The sequence below is a fragment of the Artibeus jamaicensis genome, unplaced genomic scaffold (assembly GCF_021234435.1).
Source record: "Artibeus jamaicensis isolate MK-2021 breed Jamaican fruit bat unplaced genomic scaffold, CSHL_Jam_final contig_2259, whole genome shotgun sequence".
Lineage (NCBI taxonomy): Eukaryota > Metazoa > Chordata > Mammalia > Chiroptera > Phyllostomidae > Artibeus > Artibeus jamaicensis.
In genome coordinates, this window is record NW_026521468.1 from 5,494,211 (window position 1) to 5,511,398 (window position 17,188).

Consider the following 17,188-nt stretch of genomic DNA (forward strand, 5'->3'; position numbering starts at 1 on the left):
GGAGCTCAAGTACTCACACACGTGCCTTTCTTAAAGATGATCGAATTTACACACACCTCTCACATCGTCATACAAAGCTCTATACAAAGGTACTCAAGAACCAGGAACATTTGGGAGTGAAATTGGCCTTTTTTTTTTAAAACTGAGTGTGACACCTGCTAGGACTTGGTGCTGCTGCCTCGGTTTACTCTGGAGGGCCGGCAAGTCAGCCCACCATTTCCCCGTAAATGTCAGCACAGTGAAACAGGCGAATAATGTCTTAGTGCTATCAAAATGGCCTTGACCTTGCAGACTCCCAGGGGTCCACAGATCAACTTTGAGAACCACTGTTCAGAAACAAAAATCTCGGGTCAGCAAGATTTAATAGCTGCAGTAACTCTTCCATGGCTCTGTGGGCCCATTAAGCTGTTGCTGCTGCTCCAGGGGCCTTGACCTGGGTGGGGGCAGCGGGGCCTCCAGAGGAAGAGGAGACAGTCTGCGGTGGGGGGGGGAGTTAGAGCCCTGAAGTCAGAGACCCCGGTTTGAACTCCGGCAGCCCTTGGGGATGCCCCTTCACCTCCGTGTTTCCCATCTGGAAAATGGGCTTCATGACAAAATCTGCCTCACCTGTTTCAGGAGGCTTACCTGAGTAAAATGCCAACAAATGCTTAGTGCAGTACTGTCCGGCAGATCTGTGTTTAGAGTGTCAGGAACAACGACCGGGGCCCCTCTGCTCCCTTCCCAGGCCGGCCCCACGCATGGGCGGGGGGGCTGCTTTTGGAGCAGTGGAGTCCGAGCTTAGCCTGGAGCACACTTGAGTCTGAAAGGCGAGGGACCTGAGAGCACAGCCCGGGAGGAAGGGTTAAGGGGCAGGGAGGGAGAAGACCGGGCAGGAGCCGGGAGCTGTGTCTGCTGTCTCGGGGTCGGGAGGGGGCGGGCACCGTGATGAGCACTCTGTTGTCTCTGCGTCTCTGCGTCTCTGGCCAGAAGCGGGTTGAGCTGCTTTGTGGGGCGGTGAGCTCTTGTTCCTGGACCTTTCAGACAGGTTTCAAGAAACCATTTGTTAAGCTCGTCCTAAAAGACAGCTGTAGGTGGGGTTGCACAAACCCCCAAGGAGTTTCCTGGGGAAGGACTTGGGCATTATGGCCGAGCAAAGCTGAGTTTTCTCTGACTTTGTTATCTGGTGACTTCAGAAAGTCCACGCGTGTGGAGCATGAAGACGGGCAGTTGCCCTTGTTGTATCACTCTGATGTTTGGGGTTAATAGGAGAGCAAAGTCCCATGTTGGGGTGTGAGTAGGAAATGGTGACCCCAGACTCACCTCTGGGGAGCCTGCAGTGTCAGGAACCCTAGGGCGGCTCTAGGGGTGCTGAGTTCACTCTGGTCTAGAGAAAAGGAGGCTGGAGGGGGTGGCGGAGGGCTCCCCAGGGAACAGCAGGCTCCGGCACCTCAACCTTCAGGTCCCCCTCACTTCGATTTTCTGGTCTTGACCTCTGCGATGAGCAGCCCGACTCAGTGTTCTGCTTGCTCAACAGAAGGTGGCAGTGTTGTCTGGGAGGAGTCGGCGGAGCCCAGGAAGCCCCCGGTCCAGCCCCTCATTTCAGGGACTGGGTGCCGGTGGCTTAAGTGTTTCCTCCATCTGTTTGCCCCCGGCACCTGAGCCTCCCTGCTCTCCGTCTGCTTTGTCCGCGGTTAACTCAGTTGCCCTGGAACGTTCTCCCTTGTTTATTTTTCCCACTCGCACGGTTCCTGTGGGTGAAGGTATTTCCACTCACTCACTGTCCCTGATACACCCTTCCTCTGGAAACAAACTCGGGCATTGATGGCCTGGGCTGAGAAAGCTGAGCGGCCTGTCGCCAGCTACCTGGGAGGCTGGCCTCCCCGCGGCGGGCGGTGGCCAGGCTGCGGCCGACCCTCCGGGCCCAGGGAGCAAGCATCTGTCCAAACAAAGCCACGTCTCTGGGTCAAGGAAGTGGCCTCGGGTGAGGAAAACATGTTTTGGCATTTTTTATTTTATTTATTTATTTTTTTAAATACTCACCTGAGGATACATTTTTATTGATTTTTTAGAGGGAGTGGAAGGGAAAGAGAGAAACTTCAATGTGAGAGGGAAACATCAGGCAGCTGCTTCCCCCACACTCCCTGACCGGGGATTGAACCTCCAACCTGGGAATGTGCCCTGACCCTGACTGGGGATCAGACCCACACCTCCTGGTGTGAGCCGCCCAGCCAGGGCTGTTTCGGTGTTTTTTAAAAGGCGTGTAGATCCCCAGTTAAAACATTTTTTAAATTCTTCAGGCCCAAAAGCCTTGTAGAAATGTGGCATTCGGAGATCGGAGCCGGTCCTGTGGGTGTGGGGCAGGAAGGCCTGGGGTGAGCGCTGGGGCCTGCACCCCAAACTGCCCTTCGCTGTCTGGGAGGCCAGGGCTGTGGCTCTCGCTCTGCCAGTTGACAGGGACAGCAGGATGGGAAGGGGGTGTGCATGTGGTTTTGTCCGTGTGATCTCAGGTACCTCCGGTAAGTGTGAGACCCTACGGGCCACGCGTCATTTTTACCAGATGTAAGAAACCACCCGAAAAGACAGTCGTTAGCATTGCGTAGCCTCTTCAGCCCGAGTGAGTCTGACCATACGCCCCCATCCTGAGGGTCAGCAGTGGCCGTGTTTCCAGGTTCCCAGCACCCTCGGGGATTTTCCACAGGACTCCTAGGCCAAAGGAAATCCCAAACAGTTCTGTTCAACTATTTGGCTTCAACAATCAGTATTACTGTCCTCGCAACTTAGCCGCTGGAGAAAATAATGCATACATCGTGCAGTGTCTGAGAGATGTTGAGTAATGCTGTGCTTCCCTTGGAAATTTTTTAAATTATTTTTTGAAATTTTACTTATTTTTTTAGAGAGGGGAAGGGAAGGAGAAAGAGAAACATCGATGTGTGGTTGCCTCTTGCACGCCCCCTGCTGGGGACCTGGCCTGCAACCCAGGCATGTGCCCTACCTAACTGGAAATCAGACCAGCAACCCTTTGGTTAAGAGGCCGGCGCTCAATCCACTGAGCCGCACCAGCCAGTTGAAACGTTCCCCTGAAAGTTTAAATGTCACTGCACCCTGTGAGTTTGCTGCAGTGCCTTGATGGGCAGTTCGGGGCTGTACTGGTACTTAGTTTTAGAGCTCCATGGAGGTGGGTCTTGGTGAAGTCCTCACGCACCCTGCCCTGGAGGCCTGGCCAGCCGAGTGAACCATGAACGCGTCTCTGCCTTCCGTGGCCATACATACACTCCTGACTTTCCCTTCAGAAGGTCAGGTGACTGTAGACGTGTTATTAATTGACATCCTAGTCAGGATTTGCATTGGGCAGAACTGACTCAGTAGTTCCCTCACTTCCTGTGCTCTCCAGCCCCTTTCCCCGCATTATTATTCATCTTTTAAAGTATCAGAATAAACTCTCTGGAACCTGAAAACTGCCCAAGGAGCTCATTTTCCAGGAAGGTGCTTTCGGGTGCTGTTGGGCCGTCTGCCAGCAGTGGCACCAGGTTGGGTTGAAATCCCGAGGGGTCTTTACTGACCACGTCGGGGAAGAGGCTCCAGACACATGGCCGCTTCTGCAGGGTCGTAGCAGAGCAGGGTGTCTGCCTGCGGGGCTCCAGGCTCTGGAAGCGGAAAGGCTGGTGTGGAGGCCTTTTTTAAACAAGCACTTGGGACTCTGGGCGCCCTGAGGGCGGCGACCTTGGAGGGCAGTTGTGTGGGGTGGCCCGGAGCCGTGCGTCCCTGTGTGGCCTTTGGAAGTGGCTCCCATGTGCCTCCCTCACAGTGTTTCCTCAGTCACTGCACAGGAAGGGGCAGCAGAGACCGTGTGCTGGGGCTTCCACGTGGACTTCCGCTTGGAGGTCCTCGCCGTGCCAGGGCTTCTGTGGCACTGCTTTTCCGGTGGTCGTCCTAACACTATCAGGGTTTGCTTCACTTTTATATTATGTACATTTTCTTGTCAAATGGTTATTATAGCAAAATTGAATATTTTGCAAAAGAAAAAAAACCTCCTGATTGTACAGTTCGAATAGCGCAGCCATTTCATTGTCCATCCTTTTATGTTCCCCTACGTGGCTGCATGTATGGTTCCTATCTAGTTTCGTTCCCATCTGTGTGACAAACCTCTTTGGTGTTGCTACAGTCCGCATGATTGTAACACAGGACAGGGATGAACAGCGACCAAAGGAAAACTAAGCACTTAAGTCTTAAGTCTTGTGTTACACGTGACTTATATCTCAATAAAACTGCCAAGAAAAAGCTACCTTGATTTTCTAAACACTTCCAGAGGGAGAATGTTAAAGACTGTGACCCACCAGCTTTTGTTCTCACACTGAGAGCAGTCTTTAGCAACACACTTTTCCACAGCAGCTCCTTCCATCCTCGAGTTCCCGGCCCACTGGGAGGAATTGCCGAGTGGGGACACAATGGTGGCCAGCCCTGCGTGTGCTGTGTGGTTGTTACTGAATGGAATATCGTGCAGGCAGCGTCTGTCCAGTGAGAGTCCGGCAGGTGGGAATGTGCCGTGCTCCGTACCTGGGTCAGAAAAAATAACTCAGTCTTTAAAATTCGAATTCTCGTTGGAGGGCCACACAATTGTTCACCCAGTAAGGAGCAGGGTCGGGAATGGGTAGCATTTTTTCTCTAAGCCCCAAGGAAGTCTCTAAGCTGAGGATGGGGTGGCGTACCCACCGTTTGCAGATTAAATGTTGAGGACCAGCCCTGTCGCGCAAGTCAGTTCAGACATTACTCACTGAGGCATCATGGACTGTTCAGCTGTGTCCCCTGCCCCCCTCCCGGCCCCCAGTCAGCGTAGTTAAAAAAGTAATGACTTTGGCCATCTTTCCTGTAAGTCGAGGGTTGACACCTGCTTTGCTGTGACCGGCTCTGGAGTCATTCCTAAAGGTGTCTTTTTCCTCCTTGGTCTTGACATTGGCTTCCCCAGTGGCTGGACCAAGGGCTTCATAGAACCCGTCACCACTTGCAGCCTCCCGGTCCAGAGGGAGGAAGTGAGGGGTCGGAAAGCGGTACCACCGGGTATTGGAGCGAGGCAGACCCGGGTCTGAATGACAGTGTGGTTGTGTGTGGGGCGAGAAGCTGCTTCGTTGCACTTTACCTCGGTTTATTACTCATCTGCAAAGTGAAAATAATAATGGCTGCGTTATGGAATTTAAGTGCTGGTTAGGGAAAAAAATTGCCTGCCCTCTGACTCACGTAGGACCGGAGAAGGAAACGGCCTTAACTTTTGCCCGTTTGGGAAACATCCACTCTCGTCTTCTCATGGGAAGCTGCCATGCGGCCTTTGAACTGTTGAGAATGTCCAGGCCTCCTTAACGTTTGGCATTTCCTTTTTCCTGCCAAAACAAATGGCCAAGTGGCCTTCTCGAGAGTCACCTTCAACTGGTCTAGGGGTGCAGAGGTGGGAGACATGGGGGGCGTCCATGCTGGGGAGGACCCGCCCACCCCAGGTGGGTCTGCAGGTCTGTCTGGGTGGGGCTGGCTGCAGAAGTGTCCTTCTGTTGTTCAGACTGAAAGAAATCCAAGGGAGGCCCTGGGTCTCGTCATCTCCCAAAGAAGGCCTGGCTGCATCCTAAGCTGGGCACCACTGGTAGAAATCTGGTAATGGCTGGAAGTGGTGATCACGTGCAAAGGGGACCAGTGACCATTATTCTCCCTCTGATCCCCCTGGTGCCCCCCGCCCCCCGCATCCAGCGGGGCCTCCTTGACCACACTTGCTCCAAGCCAGGCGGAGCCCAAACTCCCAGAAGCCCCCCCTGCTCCCACACGGCCCTGTAGCTGCGAAGCCGCGGCGTGCCCAGCCCGCCTGCCCACGCAGCAGCCCTGCAAGCCCCAACACACCGGCCGCCCAGATGCCGCACATTGTTCCCCGGGGTGTGGCCGGCCCCTCCTCCCCGTTGGGATTTATCTTTTTGAAATTATATGATGCAGAAAGCAAGCAGTCTGTCCTTAGGGAACCCTCCTTGTTCTGTGTTTTTCATTTTTGTTTTGTTTTCAAATATTTTTAAATGCTTATCTTTGACAGCATAGTGCTTTTTAGTACAAAATATGGAATGCAGTATAGTTCAATATATTATGTAAACCACAAAATAACTAGAAAATTTACTTAAGGCATGTTCATAGTAGTCTATAGGCTGGTAATGTAATACAAATTCAGTTCTCGGTGAGACTCTTCCGTGGTGACAGTGTATCTCCATGGAGATCATTCTCGTCTTCGAAGGCGGGGGCCCGTTGTGTACTTGCAGCCGGGGACTGGCGGTTCAGCCATCTTGACCAGAAGTCCCGTTCTGTTTTAATCCCTGGACCTCGAACTGCTGCTACTCTTGATGTCTGGGTCCGACGGGATTTTGCTCGTTTGTGTTCCTAACTTTGGAGATGGGCACACATTTTTCTATGCTGTCCCCGAGAGACACTGGTATTCCCCCGGCCCCGTAGGTAATGAACCCCCTTCCTGTCAGTGGGTAGGTGATGACCAGTTTGCTTTTCGCACCCCTGGCTTTCTGTCATCGCTGTCTCGCTGGCCCCGATGTCAGTCCGACACCTCAGCTTGGTGGCTGACCTCTTAGGCAGGATAAGCTTTTATAATGTGGTGGCCGTGGTGTGTGTGCTCAGAAACTTCATTTTGCCAACTTCAGCCTTACAAACTGTCTCCTTTGCCCTTGCCCGGCTCCAAGCCCCACACCGCCCCAAGTACAGCTGCGAGCGTAGTGCCAGTTTTTCTGGAAAACCTTTAAGAAAAGGGCTCACCCTGGCCCCACCACTGAGGACCTTGACTTGTCCTGATGTAGGTGACCTGTCCCAGCACAGCCACCCTGACACCGTCTCCCTTGGGAAGGGGAGGTGGGAACAGAATGGCCCTCTCATAACAACTTGCACAGCTTTGAAGACACACAGAATCTTCCGGGGTCTAGATTTGAATCTGAGTCCCTCTTTGGAAGAGCCGGGTAACAGCGCCTCCCTTTGGGAAACACGCCAGCCGGAGCCTCGCGTGTCCGTGGGAGTCTGCCGGGCTCCCTGGGGTCAGCACCGTGCAGTTGTACCAGGTTTTTCAAAGATACTGTTGCCTCCCGCCTCCGGCCCTTTTCTCAGGTCTGCGAGGCCAGGCCCAGAGCTGGCCGAGTCCGTCTCGGCAGACGCCTGTGTAACCCTTTTTGTAGAGACCTTCTCAGCTTGGAGAGTTGAGCCTTCCCGTCGGACACCGCGAGTGAAGGAAGGCGAGTCCGTTGCATCCAAAGTGGCCCCACCAGCTTCCGGCCATTTTTCTGATAAATGGAGTGTTTCCATCCTGGGCGGGCAGCGCGCCATGGCAGGGGCCCGTCCTGGCCAACAGGATGCGCTGGGAGGAAACAGGCTGGGGACGGGTTTTCTCCGGAGCTCTCCCAGTTCGTGGGTGGAACGGCCCACTTCGGGCACCTGCGCCGTGGGGGCTGTCCCCTCACAGCACGGGGGTTGGTGGCTTCCTCAGAGCCTTGGGGTGATGGCAGTTCTCAGTCCGTGCCCAAGGTGTCTGTCAGACCACATTAATCTTATCCTGGAGGTGTTTTGACAAAAGTTCCAGAATTGCTGCTTTCTTGGCAATGTGAAGTGAGTCACACACGCATCTCAGAAAACCTCGTTCTGACTTTGGTGTCTTCCAGAGGGCTCCCCAGGACCGGTCGCTCCTGAAGCAGCAGAGTCGTGGGTCGGGGGGGTCCGGGGGGGCCTTTCCTTGAAGTGGTTAGTGGCGTGCCTGCAGTCACTCCCCCAGGCTGAGGGTTTTTTGTTGTTTAAAGGTTCTATTTATTTATTTTTTTAGAGGAGAAGGGAGGGAAAAGGGGAGGGAGAGAAACATCAATGTGTAGTTGCCTCTCATGTGCCCCCTACTGGGGACCTGGCCAGCAACCCAGGCATGTGCCCAGACTGGGACTCAAACTAAGGACCCTTTGGTTCGCAGACCAGCATTCAATCCACTGAGCCACACCGTCCAGATGTCTAGTCTGAGTTTTGTTTATATCGTACTGCTAGTGTTTGGCCATTGCCTTATTCATAATAAGTAATGAATGAATTACTTGTGGAGTAAATAAGCGAATTGACTGTATAATAATTATATGTCTTTTTGCCTTAGGCTTAGGAGTAGCAAGCTAGGTTTAAGGTGTTTCAGCTCCGCGTTGGTGCCCCTTCTTCCTTCTACCTGCCCCACATCAGCCTCCACTGCCAGTCCTGCCCATTGTTAGTTCCCCTGCCGCAGCCTCCCTTTCGATCTTGAGTGCACGCCCGGAAAAGAGCTGTGGACTGGAACAGGTTTGGGGTCTGGGTCATAGCACTGTAGCTGGAGGAGGCTGTGAAGCCCTGAGCTGAACCCCTAGCCATCAGAAAGGGCAGTGTATGTGCGTGGACGTGTGCGTGATGTTGCTGCACCCTCCCTCTGCTCCAGTCGTCTTTTTTTTTAAGACTTTATTTTTAGAGGGAGGGGAAGGGAAGGAGAAAAAGAGTGAGAGGAATATTGATCAGTTGCTTCTCATATGCCCCCACCTGGGAACTTGGCCCACAACCTAAGCGTGTACCATGACCGGAATTGAACCAGAGACCTTCTAGTTTGAAGGACGACACCCATCCACTGAGCCACACCCAGCAGGGCACTCATCTTTTTGTTGGTGGCTGGACTTCCCTGTTCTCTGCCAGGCAACCTGCATTCCACACCCTGTGATTCCTGAGTCAGAGACCCCTGCTGTAGCTGCTGCATTCTTACAGGTCTCAGACACAGCCGATTAAGAACCAAAATTTGGCCGCTTCACATCACCGCTCTCTGGGGGCATCCACAATAAAGCCCCATCTCGCCCAGGTTGGTGGGGCTTTCACCTTAGGGGACCCTGCCCTGGGAGCAGGTGGCTGGAGAAGTGCAGACAGCCAGAGGAGGAGGCCGTGCCTCAGAGTTTGGTTCCTCTGACATGCTCACTGATCTCTCCTCCCTTCCCCATCGTCTCTCTCTGCTTCTTAGGAAGCTGCGCATTTGGTTTGGTTTTTCCTTGTGTCTGAGTTGGACTTGAACTAGAGAGTTGCTAGGTGAGTTGCTCTCTTAGGGCTCATGCTTTGCTTTCACCTTCCCTCCGCCTTCTGGGTCTGAAGGGCGTGTGCTCTGTGTCCAGGTCTCGGGGCTGTGGGTCCCCACCTCCAGCTGACGCACACATGTCTGTGGTGAGTGACTCTCCAGGCTGAGTTTATACTTTGACCAACTGAGAATATCCACCCGGAGGCCAGGGAGTGGACTCACCCAGTCCAGACTGGCGTCCCTGTGCAGGCAAGTTGAGACAGTGTCCCCGTGTGCACTAAGAAACGCTGCCTCGGGGAGGAGGGAGAACAGGAGGAGTGGTTCCTTGCTGCCCTTCCCAGGTGTCTCCCAGCCGCTGCCTTGCTGCCCCTTTAAGGGCCGGAGTCCACCCACAGCAACTTTTGTCAGACCGGTTTCTCGAGCTGCTGGCAGTTGGGGAGTGTGAACCTTTCCTGCGTCTCCTCAGCTCTGTCATTTTAAACATTTCATCAGATGTTTGTCCTGACCCATGGCTGGCTTCCAAGATGGCTGTCTTGAGTGTTTGGTTCTTTTTGTGCTGAGTTCACGGCAAATGACTGGGACCAACTGGGAGGAAGGTGTCTCTCTGTGTTTTCGTCCTGAGCATGGACAGCCCCGCCCCGCCCCAGGTCCTGTCCACCCACAGGCCCTGTTCTTCCCCCGAGGCTGGTTTCATTGACTGAAACTTACTTGGAAGGACAGTCGACTGTAAATGGTTCTAAAAGGTGTCTTTTGGGTGTTGGATACCTGTCCTCACCGGTCTCGACAGACGCCTCAACTGTCCTTGCTGAGCTTCCTCCTCATTGGCCGAAGTCCTGCCGTCTCCACTTGAAGAGCACGGGAGGGTGGGCCTCGGGCCCTTTGCTCCTGGGCGTAAGCAAGCCTGTTCCCTTTCTTTTTTTTTTACTTCTCACCCAAGGATATATTTATTGATTTTTCTGAGAGAGGGAGACATTGGTGGGAGAGAGAAACAGCGATCTGCTGCCTCCTCTGCCCAAATGAGGTCAGACCCTCAGCCTAGTGTGTACCCTGACTGGGGGGGTCAGACTCGCAGCCTTTCAGTGCAGGAGACCACACTCCAACCGACTAAGCCACCGGCCAGGGCAAGCCCTTTTCCTTTTCATGCTCAGGGCAGGGTGTTGGGTGAGGCTGCATGAGGGTCCAGGAGACCGGGGCTGGTTGGTGTTCTTTTTGAGGGGCTCCCTGGTACAGAGACACACGCCCAGGAGCTCACCACCGCTTGCTCACGTCAGAGGGCAGAAGAACCACACTCTGAAATATAATAACGAGGCGTGGCCACCAGGAGGCACGGACTCCTGTGGCTCGATTCCCAGAAGTCCCGCTGGTGCCTGTGACACACACGGGGAACTGAACAGCCACAGACCCCTGAGTCCCTCCAGGTTCGGGTTCCTTGGTGCAGGTTGGAGCGGCTCCTCACCCGGGGTTCTCTTAAGGGGGAGGATCTCCTCACGCTCGGAGCTGGGTGCACATCCTTGGGTCGGCCCTTGGCCTGGAGTGACTGGAGCTGGATGCCACTGCGGAGAAATTGGGGCGGCACTTGTTCTGGGGGACATGGGGTTTGGGGTTAAGAGTCCGTGGCTCCGCTGGGCTCGGGTGCTCTCTGTGCACACAGTACCCGTCTGTGTGCGTGTGTCCACACATGCACATCTTGTGAGGGTGTAAAGCAGAGACTAGTTGTCAAATAGGACCAACTACCAAATTCATCTTTTTTAGGTGGGGGGTATATGTAGAATGATTAATTTGGGGGAATGAGTAGCCAAGCCAAAAAAAGAAAGACTAAGCCACCTCAGCGAAACCAGGCAAGGATCTTGTGAAATTCAGGGATTCCCACCCTCCACCCCTCCACCCCCCACTGCCAGGGACAGGAAAGCTACCGGCAGCCACGGGGAGGCCCAGGGCCTTTTACCGCACCCAGGACGCTCCTAGAGTAACTGACTTCCTGTGCCCCGGGAGTAAACACAGAATTCCAGTAGTTCCAATGCGGATGTCTTGCCTCCTTCCCCAGCTCTGCATCTGGGGCCAGGAGAGGGGCCGGCATTGTTCCGGGCTTTGGGAAAGAGCCCCCAGAGGACCTCTGAGTAGTAACAGGTCAGCACTCCCTGTGACCAGGCAATGGGCCCAAGAGAGGAGGTGGATGTACTTGTATTTTCCCACAATTAACTCCCAGAAAGTCATCCCCTGGAGGGAACTTGAAGGGCCCTTTATGGTCGCACATTTTGTTACTGTCACGCTCTTTAATCTTTGTTCCTCCACAGTCCCTGCTCCCTGCCACAAAGGGACTGTCGTGGGCCCCTGGAGACTGGCACTGTCCATGGAGCAGCTGATTGATGACCAACCTGAATTCGGTGTGGCAGTCCTCCAGGCCCGCCTCCTCTTTGCCCACCTGATTGGCAGGGGGCAGGTGGCAGTGGAGCCTGGTTGCTAAGCAGCCTGGCCTGGACACGGTGCCGGCGCAGGCTGAATGAATAGCCACAGTGTTCAGAAGAGTGCAGGGCTTTGGGCCTGTCCCGTGATCGGGAGGGACTTTTTGGGGAAGGGGGCTAAGGTGTCTGTCTTATCATGGAGCCATCTTGTGGGAGGGGCTTAGGGGATCTTCCTGCACTTCCCTTCCTGACGCGTTACCTTGGCGTAACATTTCCTCGTGGGGGTGCGGGGGCAGCAGAGCTCTACAGCTCTTACCGTGTCCGGCTTCGTTCAGAGCTGTAGTGGCTGACCTCCTCCCTCACCGGCCACAGCGAAAGGGAGTGAGGTCCTGTGACTCCCTGGGAGCTCCGCTTCTGCCACTTTGATGGTCAGCGTGGGGTGGCCCTCCAGGCCCCCTGACCCATGTTTGAGGGGCGAGTGTCCCCAGAAATGTTACAACATTCTGGAGATGCAACATTCTTGATGGACATTTGGGACAACAGAAGCAAGGGAAGGCCTGCCTGCCCCCGCGCCCGCTGGTGACAAGGCCGGGACGTGTCCTCCAGGTGGACCCCGTTTAGGTGAAGCCTCTGCTCAGCGGTGAAATGCAGAGCTAGTCCAGAAAGATGTTTGCTGGGAAGCCTTTGCTCTGAGGGCCCCGCACGCTGCGGGACCAACAGGTGCGTGGCAGTGGATGACGGGGGCAGCGGTTCACAGTAAGCATCAGAGAGCTTTTCTGCAGAGAGACTGTAAAGCCAGTGGGAAGAGCGCCGAGAGGTGAGCCAAGGAGAGCCAGGGCGAGTGCCTCCGTGCCGGGGCCATGCTGGGCCCTGGTTTGGGTGTGTGTGTGAGAAAGAATTATATCAAGTCTGGCTGCATGTCTGCTCCAGGGTCCCATGGGCTACCCCTGTGATAAAGTCTCCCTTTTGTGCTTAAACTAAAAGTAAGAAAAACCTCTTTTGAGTAGATAGGTGTGTGTTTCATTTTGGCGTTTTGTGGTAGAAAGTAGCCACCATCTCTTGCTTCCTCAGTTGCGGGTCGGGGCCGCGGTGCTCTGGGGTGGCTGGCCCTGGGACGGCATGGGTCGGGCCCAGGTGTGCAGGTGACAGACGGCGGCTGGCGCTCCCTCTCCTCGGCCTTGGTGGGTGTTGGCCCCGCTGGAGGCCGTGGAGGAGGCAGGCGCGCAGGCCTCCCGGAGGCCCCCGAGCCTCGGCTCTCTCTCAGGTGCCTGGCCCTCGTCTGTCCCCTCCCTCGAGTCCTGAGTGGTCTCTGCGGAAAGTAGCTCTGGGTCGGGCACCGGGCTCACCGCCTCGCGTTTCTGCTTGTCTCTTGCAGGACAACCCAGAAGTAGAAAAGCGGGATCCGCAGGAGTTAGTTGGTGAGTACCCAGGTGGACATATTTCTGAACCTCGCTGGACAGGGCCTGTGGGCATGGGGGCTTCTCCCCACCGCCCAGGGCAGCCACTCGGCTGTGATCCTGGTCTCTCCTGCCTCTCTCAGGGCCTTTGGCGTTTCCAGTGGCATCTGGGTGTGACCCCTGGGAACGGTTCTTCTTTGAAAGGCGGTCGTGGTGTGTTTCATCGGGCTCTTCTGGTCGGTTGCCAGTGTCGTCAGGAGGGACTCAGGGCCCATTCAGCCGGGAGCTCCTTCTCCTTGTGCCCTGAGCTTGTCCCGTGTCCAGCTGCCCCTCCCCCCTGCTCTGCTGGCATATCCATGTGCTCCAGAAGCAGATGTGGCCTCTTCTGGCACTTGGTTCTGTCCCCGAGGAGAACATGCCACCCAGTCCTGGGCCCGCAGCACATTGTGACTGGAGGGCGGGCAGTTACGGTTCTGGGAAACGGCCTCCTCCTCCCTTTACAAGTCCCTCAGCTCCTTCCAAGTGGCCGTGCACTTCATGACTACTCCCCCAGCGCTGGGCCGGGCCTCGCCGAGGGGCTGACCCTCCCTCTCGGCAGCGGCTGTGACAGTCTCTCCCTGCCTGCGTAATCTTCACAGGCCGGCCCTGCTCCCCAGCTGCTGGGGCTGAAGAGGGGGCCCACTCTGGTTTTCCTCACGGAGAGGACTGGAAAGTACTCCTTATGTTTGTCTTCTGAGGATCAAGTGGGCAGGACCCCGCCCACTCTGGGCAACCCAGACCCTCGGCGGGATTCTGCCTTTACTCCTGGGTTTTCTCATGAGTGGAAATGGGAGTCTTTCCACTCCTGTCAAAACCAGAATGTTCCTACAGCCTCAGGGTTTGCTTTTTAGAAAACAGCAGTGTAGGGGGCGTCCTTTGGTTTTGTGGGTCCAAAAAGGAGGCAGCACCCCCTGCAAGGACGCCCATGGCCTCCCGGGGGAGGGGAGTGACCCACAGGGTGAGATGGACTGGAGCCTTGGGACTCCTGTCCCCTCCCCGCCCAACGCGTCTTTGATGTTTACTACCAAGAGCCTGGGGGCGGAGCAGAATCAGACAGCCCCACTCAGGACGTGAGGCCACGCAGCACTGCACATGCTCAGCAGGCAGGGGAATGTGTGTGGGCCTCGGCCACTCCTCCCGGCGTTTCCACAACCCACTTCCCTTTTCTCTTCTCGCCACTCTGTGAACACGGCCGTATTCGGGTGTAACATACACTGAAGTTGTAAGATTGGCCAATTTAAAACGTGCCACTTGAGGGGTTCTGACGGAGACTGTAGCCATGGTAACCCCCCCCACCGCAGCCGTGATCTGGAGCATCTTGGTCACTCCACAGGCCGCCTTGGGCCCTCCCCTCGCAGAGGGTTTCCTCAGCCCGGGCCAGCAGCGTCCTTCCTCACCGTGGCCGTGCCTTTTTCAGAATGTCCTGCACACTGGGGTTTCGCAGCCTCGGCACCGTCGGCATGTCTGGGCTGGGTCATTCTGTGCCGTGGGCCCCTGGGCGGTGTTTTAGCAGCACCATTGGTCTTGACCGGCTAGGTGTGCATAGCACTGCCTCTACCCGCCCCACATGGACCATGAAAAATATTTCTCAACATTGTCACAAGTCCCCTTGAGGGCCACAGTTGTCCCCGGTGGGACCGTTGATGCACACAGAGTCATAGTGTTTTTGCCTTCTGGTTTAGATGCATCCGTGCTGAAGCACGCCCACAGCTCCTTTCTGTTTGTTGCCAGCTGTTACTTCCCTGGGGGGTTACACCCCCACTGCTTTAACCCACTCACCTGCAGACGGCACAGAAGGTCCTCAAGCCTCGTAGCTTTGGTTGCCATTGCCGTGTCTCGCTGAGGAAGGAATGGCTGAACAAGAGGCCCATGCTCTAAGACCCGCGACAGTCAGCCCCTCTGCGTGGGGGACTCTCCATCCCTGGCCTGAGAAGCACTTCCTCTGTGTAGACAGCACAGGTTAAATGGGGCAGATGAAAGGAGAGGAGCCGACCTGCAGGTTCCTCCGCACGCGGGCACATTCTGTCCGTACCCTCCAGGTGCCCACCGGTGCCGCACGGGCGTGCCTGGCACAGTGGCCGCTGGCTAGTGATCCAGTTGGGTTCTCTGTGTCTCTTGTGACCTAGAGACACGCCACTGCCTCCTGCTAGAGAGATGGCGGCCGTGGGTGCCATCGCCGCTTCCTGACTGAGGTGTGCACGGGGTGAGTCACGCAGACCACGGGCCTCTCAGATCCTGAGTGTGGCCGCCCTCCCACACCATCCCAGTGGACCCCAGAGGACCCCAGACATGGCTCCCCAGGGGCCTGGGCATGTTTCTCAGGGTCTGTCCTGGGAAGGTGGCTGGGGGCCTGTGGCTGCTCAAACAGCCACGCGTGTGGGTCTGATGGCTTCTCCTGCAGACTCGCCCCGGGACTTCGGGATGGATCACTGAAAGGCTGCTTCTGAAATCCTTGGGGTAAACTTGTTTCTAGCTTCCTGAGTGTGTCCCTTCATTTGCCAGCTACTTCTTGTCCTAACAGGAGCTCTCCCCTACCGACCCCCCCATACTGTGTCCCCTTTCAGCCCCAGTGTGGTTGGGTTGCTATGGCAACTCTGTCACACCCTGTTTTTCCAAAAGGCTTTCCTGGCAAATGCCAAAGGGCATTCTTTGTCTTGGTGTCACGTGCTCACACACACTCTCCACCCCAGGGAAGAGCGGCCCTCCCTGCTGTGTGCCCAAAGCCTGCCGGGCCCTGCTCGCTGCGGTGGCTGGTGCCCCTGAAACCAGCAGACCAGCCCACCCCAGCTCATTGCACTTGGCTCACCTCTGCAGCCTGCCTGAGTCTCGGACTTCGAACTCCCGTTTCTCCTGGGCGGGGAGAAGGAGGAAGTCAGAACGGGATTTAAAAACGCCAGCCAGATCCGGGTGTCCCCCTCGCTGCAGGGTCAGGAGACGGAAGGAAGGTGCTAGGCAAAGAGAAGCATGTAGTTTCCTGGTGGGAAGTCCTCCCAGGCCACATGGTGTCTCGGGCTCACACTGACACTCAGTCCTGGTCCCCTTGTCCTCACCCAAAGTGGCAGCTCTAGCGCTCCGTTCTAGGGCCCACCTGGGTGGGTTTGCTGACACACTGCAAGAGCCGGCACGTGGGCCAGGCTGTGACACCCCGCCCTGCGCTGGGCCCAGCCTCAGCACAGCAGTGAATGTGGGCTCGGTCAGCACAGCGGAGACTGGTGAAGCCGGGGAGCCGTACCCTTAACCGTGCTCAGCACTGAGCTCTTCACCGCAGCAGCGGGGGTGGAAGGAAGCACCTTCTCTGCTGAACGCTCACCCCGCCGTGGGAAAGGAGGAGGCGCAGGCTGTGCCAGGCCCTCCCCGCAGCCCCTCAGGGCCGGGGCCCGGCCGACAGCCAGCACCCAGAGGCACTTGCTGCGGGTTATTGGTGCTAGTTTGTTCATTCTTCCCCTTCATGCTGCCCCACCCCGTTCCGCCTGCTCTTTGCTCATTGTATGGCCCTTTTCATGAGAGAATGTTTTCGAGAGCATGGACAGAACCCACAACAAGCAGTGCATTGTTGTAGTGATGCAGAGCATGACTCTGTGATCACCGGGGTGGCCAGGGCACAGGGCGAGAGTGGGCGGGGAGAGGGACACTTGGAGGGCGGTGGCAGGTCTCCGAGGGAATTGTCCCTTGGAAGTGGTGGTTCTCCACATCAGAATCAGGCCTTTTGTCCCCAAGAGGGAGGTGGACCGAAAGAGGTTGATTGGTTCATTTTACTATTTTTTAAGATCCTGAGCTAATCCTAACGTGTAGTTTTTAAGATGTCATTTATGCACAAGGCAGCTTTGAAAGGTTTGAGTCCCCAAGCCTAGGGAGCTTTGTGCCCTGTTTCTGTTCTATCTTGGGATGAGAAAGGTGGCCCTAAGCGACTCTTGAGTTTCCAGAGCCCTGGGAGGGTGGTTAGGGGCATGACCAGTGGAGAGCTGGAGTTGGGGAGCTGGCTCGCATTGGCAGCCCGCATGCACCCCTCCTCCCAGCCTGGGTCAACGGCCTCCCGCTGGCAGCGTGACTGTGGCCGTGGCAGAACTTCCACCGTGAACCCTGGCAGATGCGGCAGATGGCGGCTGCCCCCCTCCCGCCTCCTGTGCACCAGCACCCGCGGACAGCTCCTTCCCAGAAAGTTACTGCCGTGGCACCGTGGCCCGCTCTCTTTACACTTGTACCCTCTGCCTCAATTTAGCGTTCCCTGGTAGCACATGCACGACATTGAGGTCATGCAATCTCAACTGAGACGACACCGCCCACTAAGAGAGGCTGTTCGGGACACT

General features: G+C 56.0%; 1 protein-coding gene across 1 annotated transcript in view; it reads left to right on the top strand.

The window, feature by feature from the left end:
- Nucleotides 1-17,188, top strand: part of SAP30BP (SAP30 binding protein) — a 30,969-nt gene that overhangs the window by 7,675 nt on the left and 6,106 nt on the right. The window contains exon 4 of the mRNA XM_037157937.2: nt 12,821-12,863. Within this exon, the coding sequence (XP_037013832.1) occupies nt 12,821-12,863 (43 nt within the window). The remainder of the gene's footprint in view (nt 1-12,820; nt 12,864-17,188) is intronic.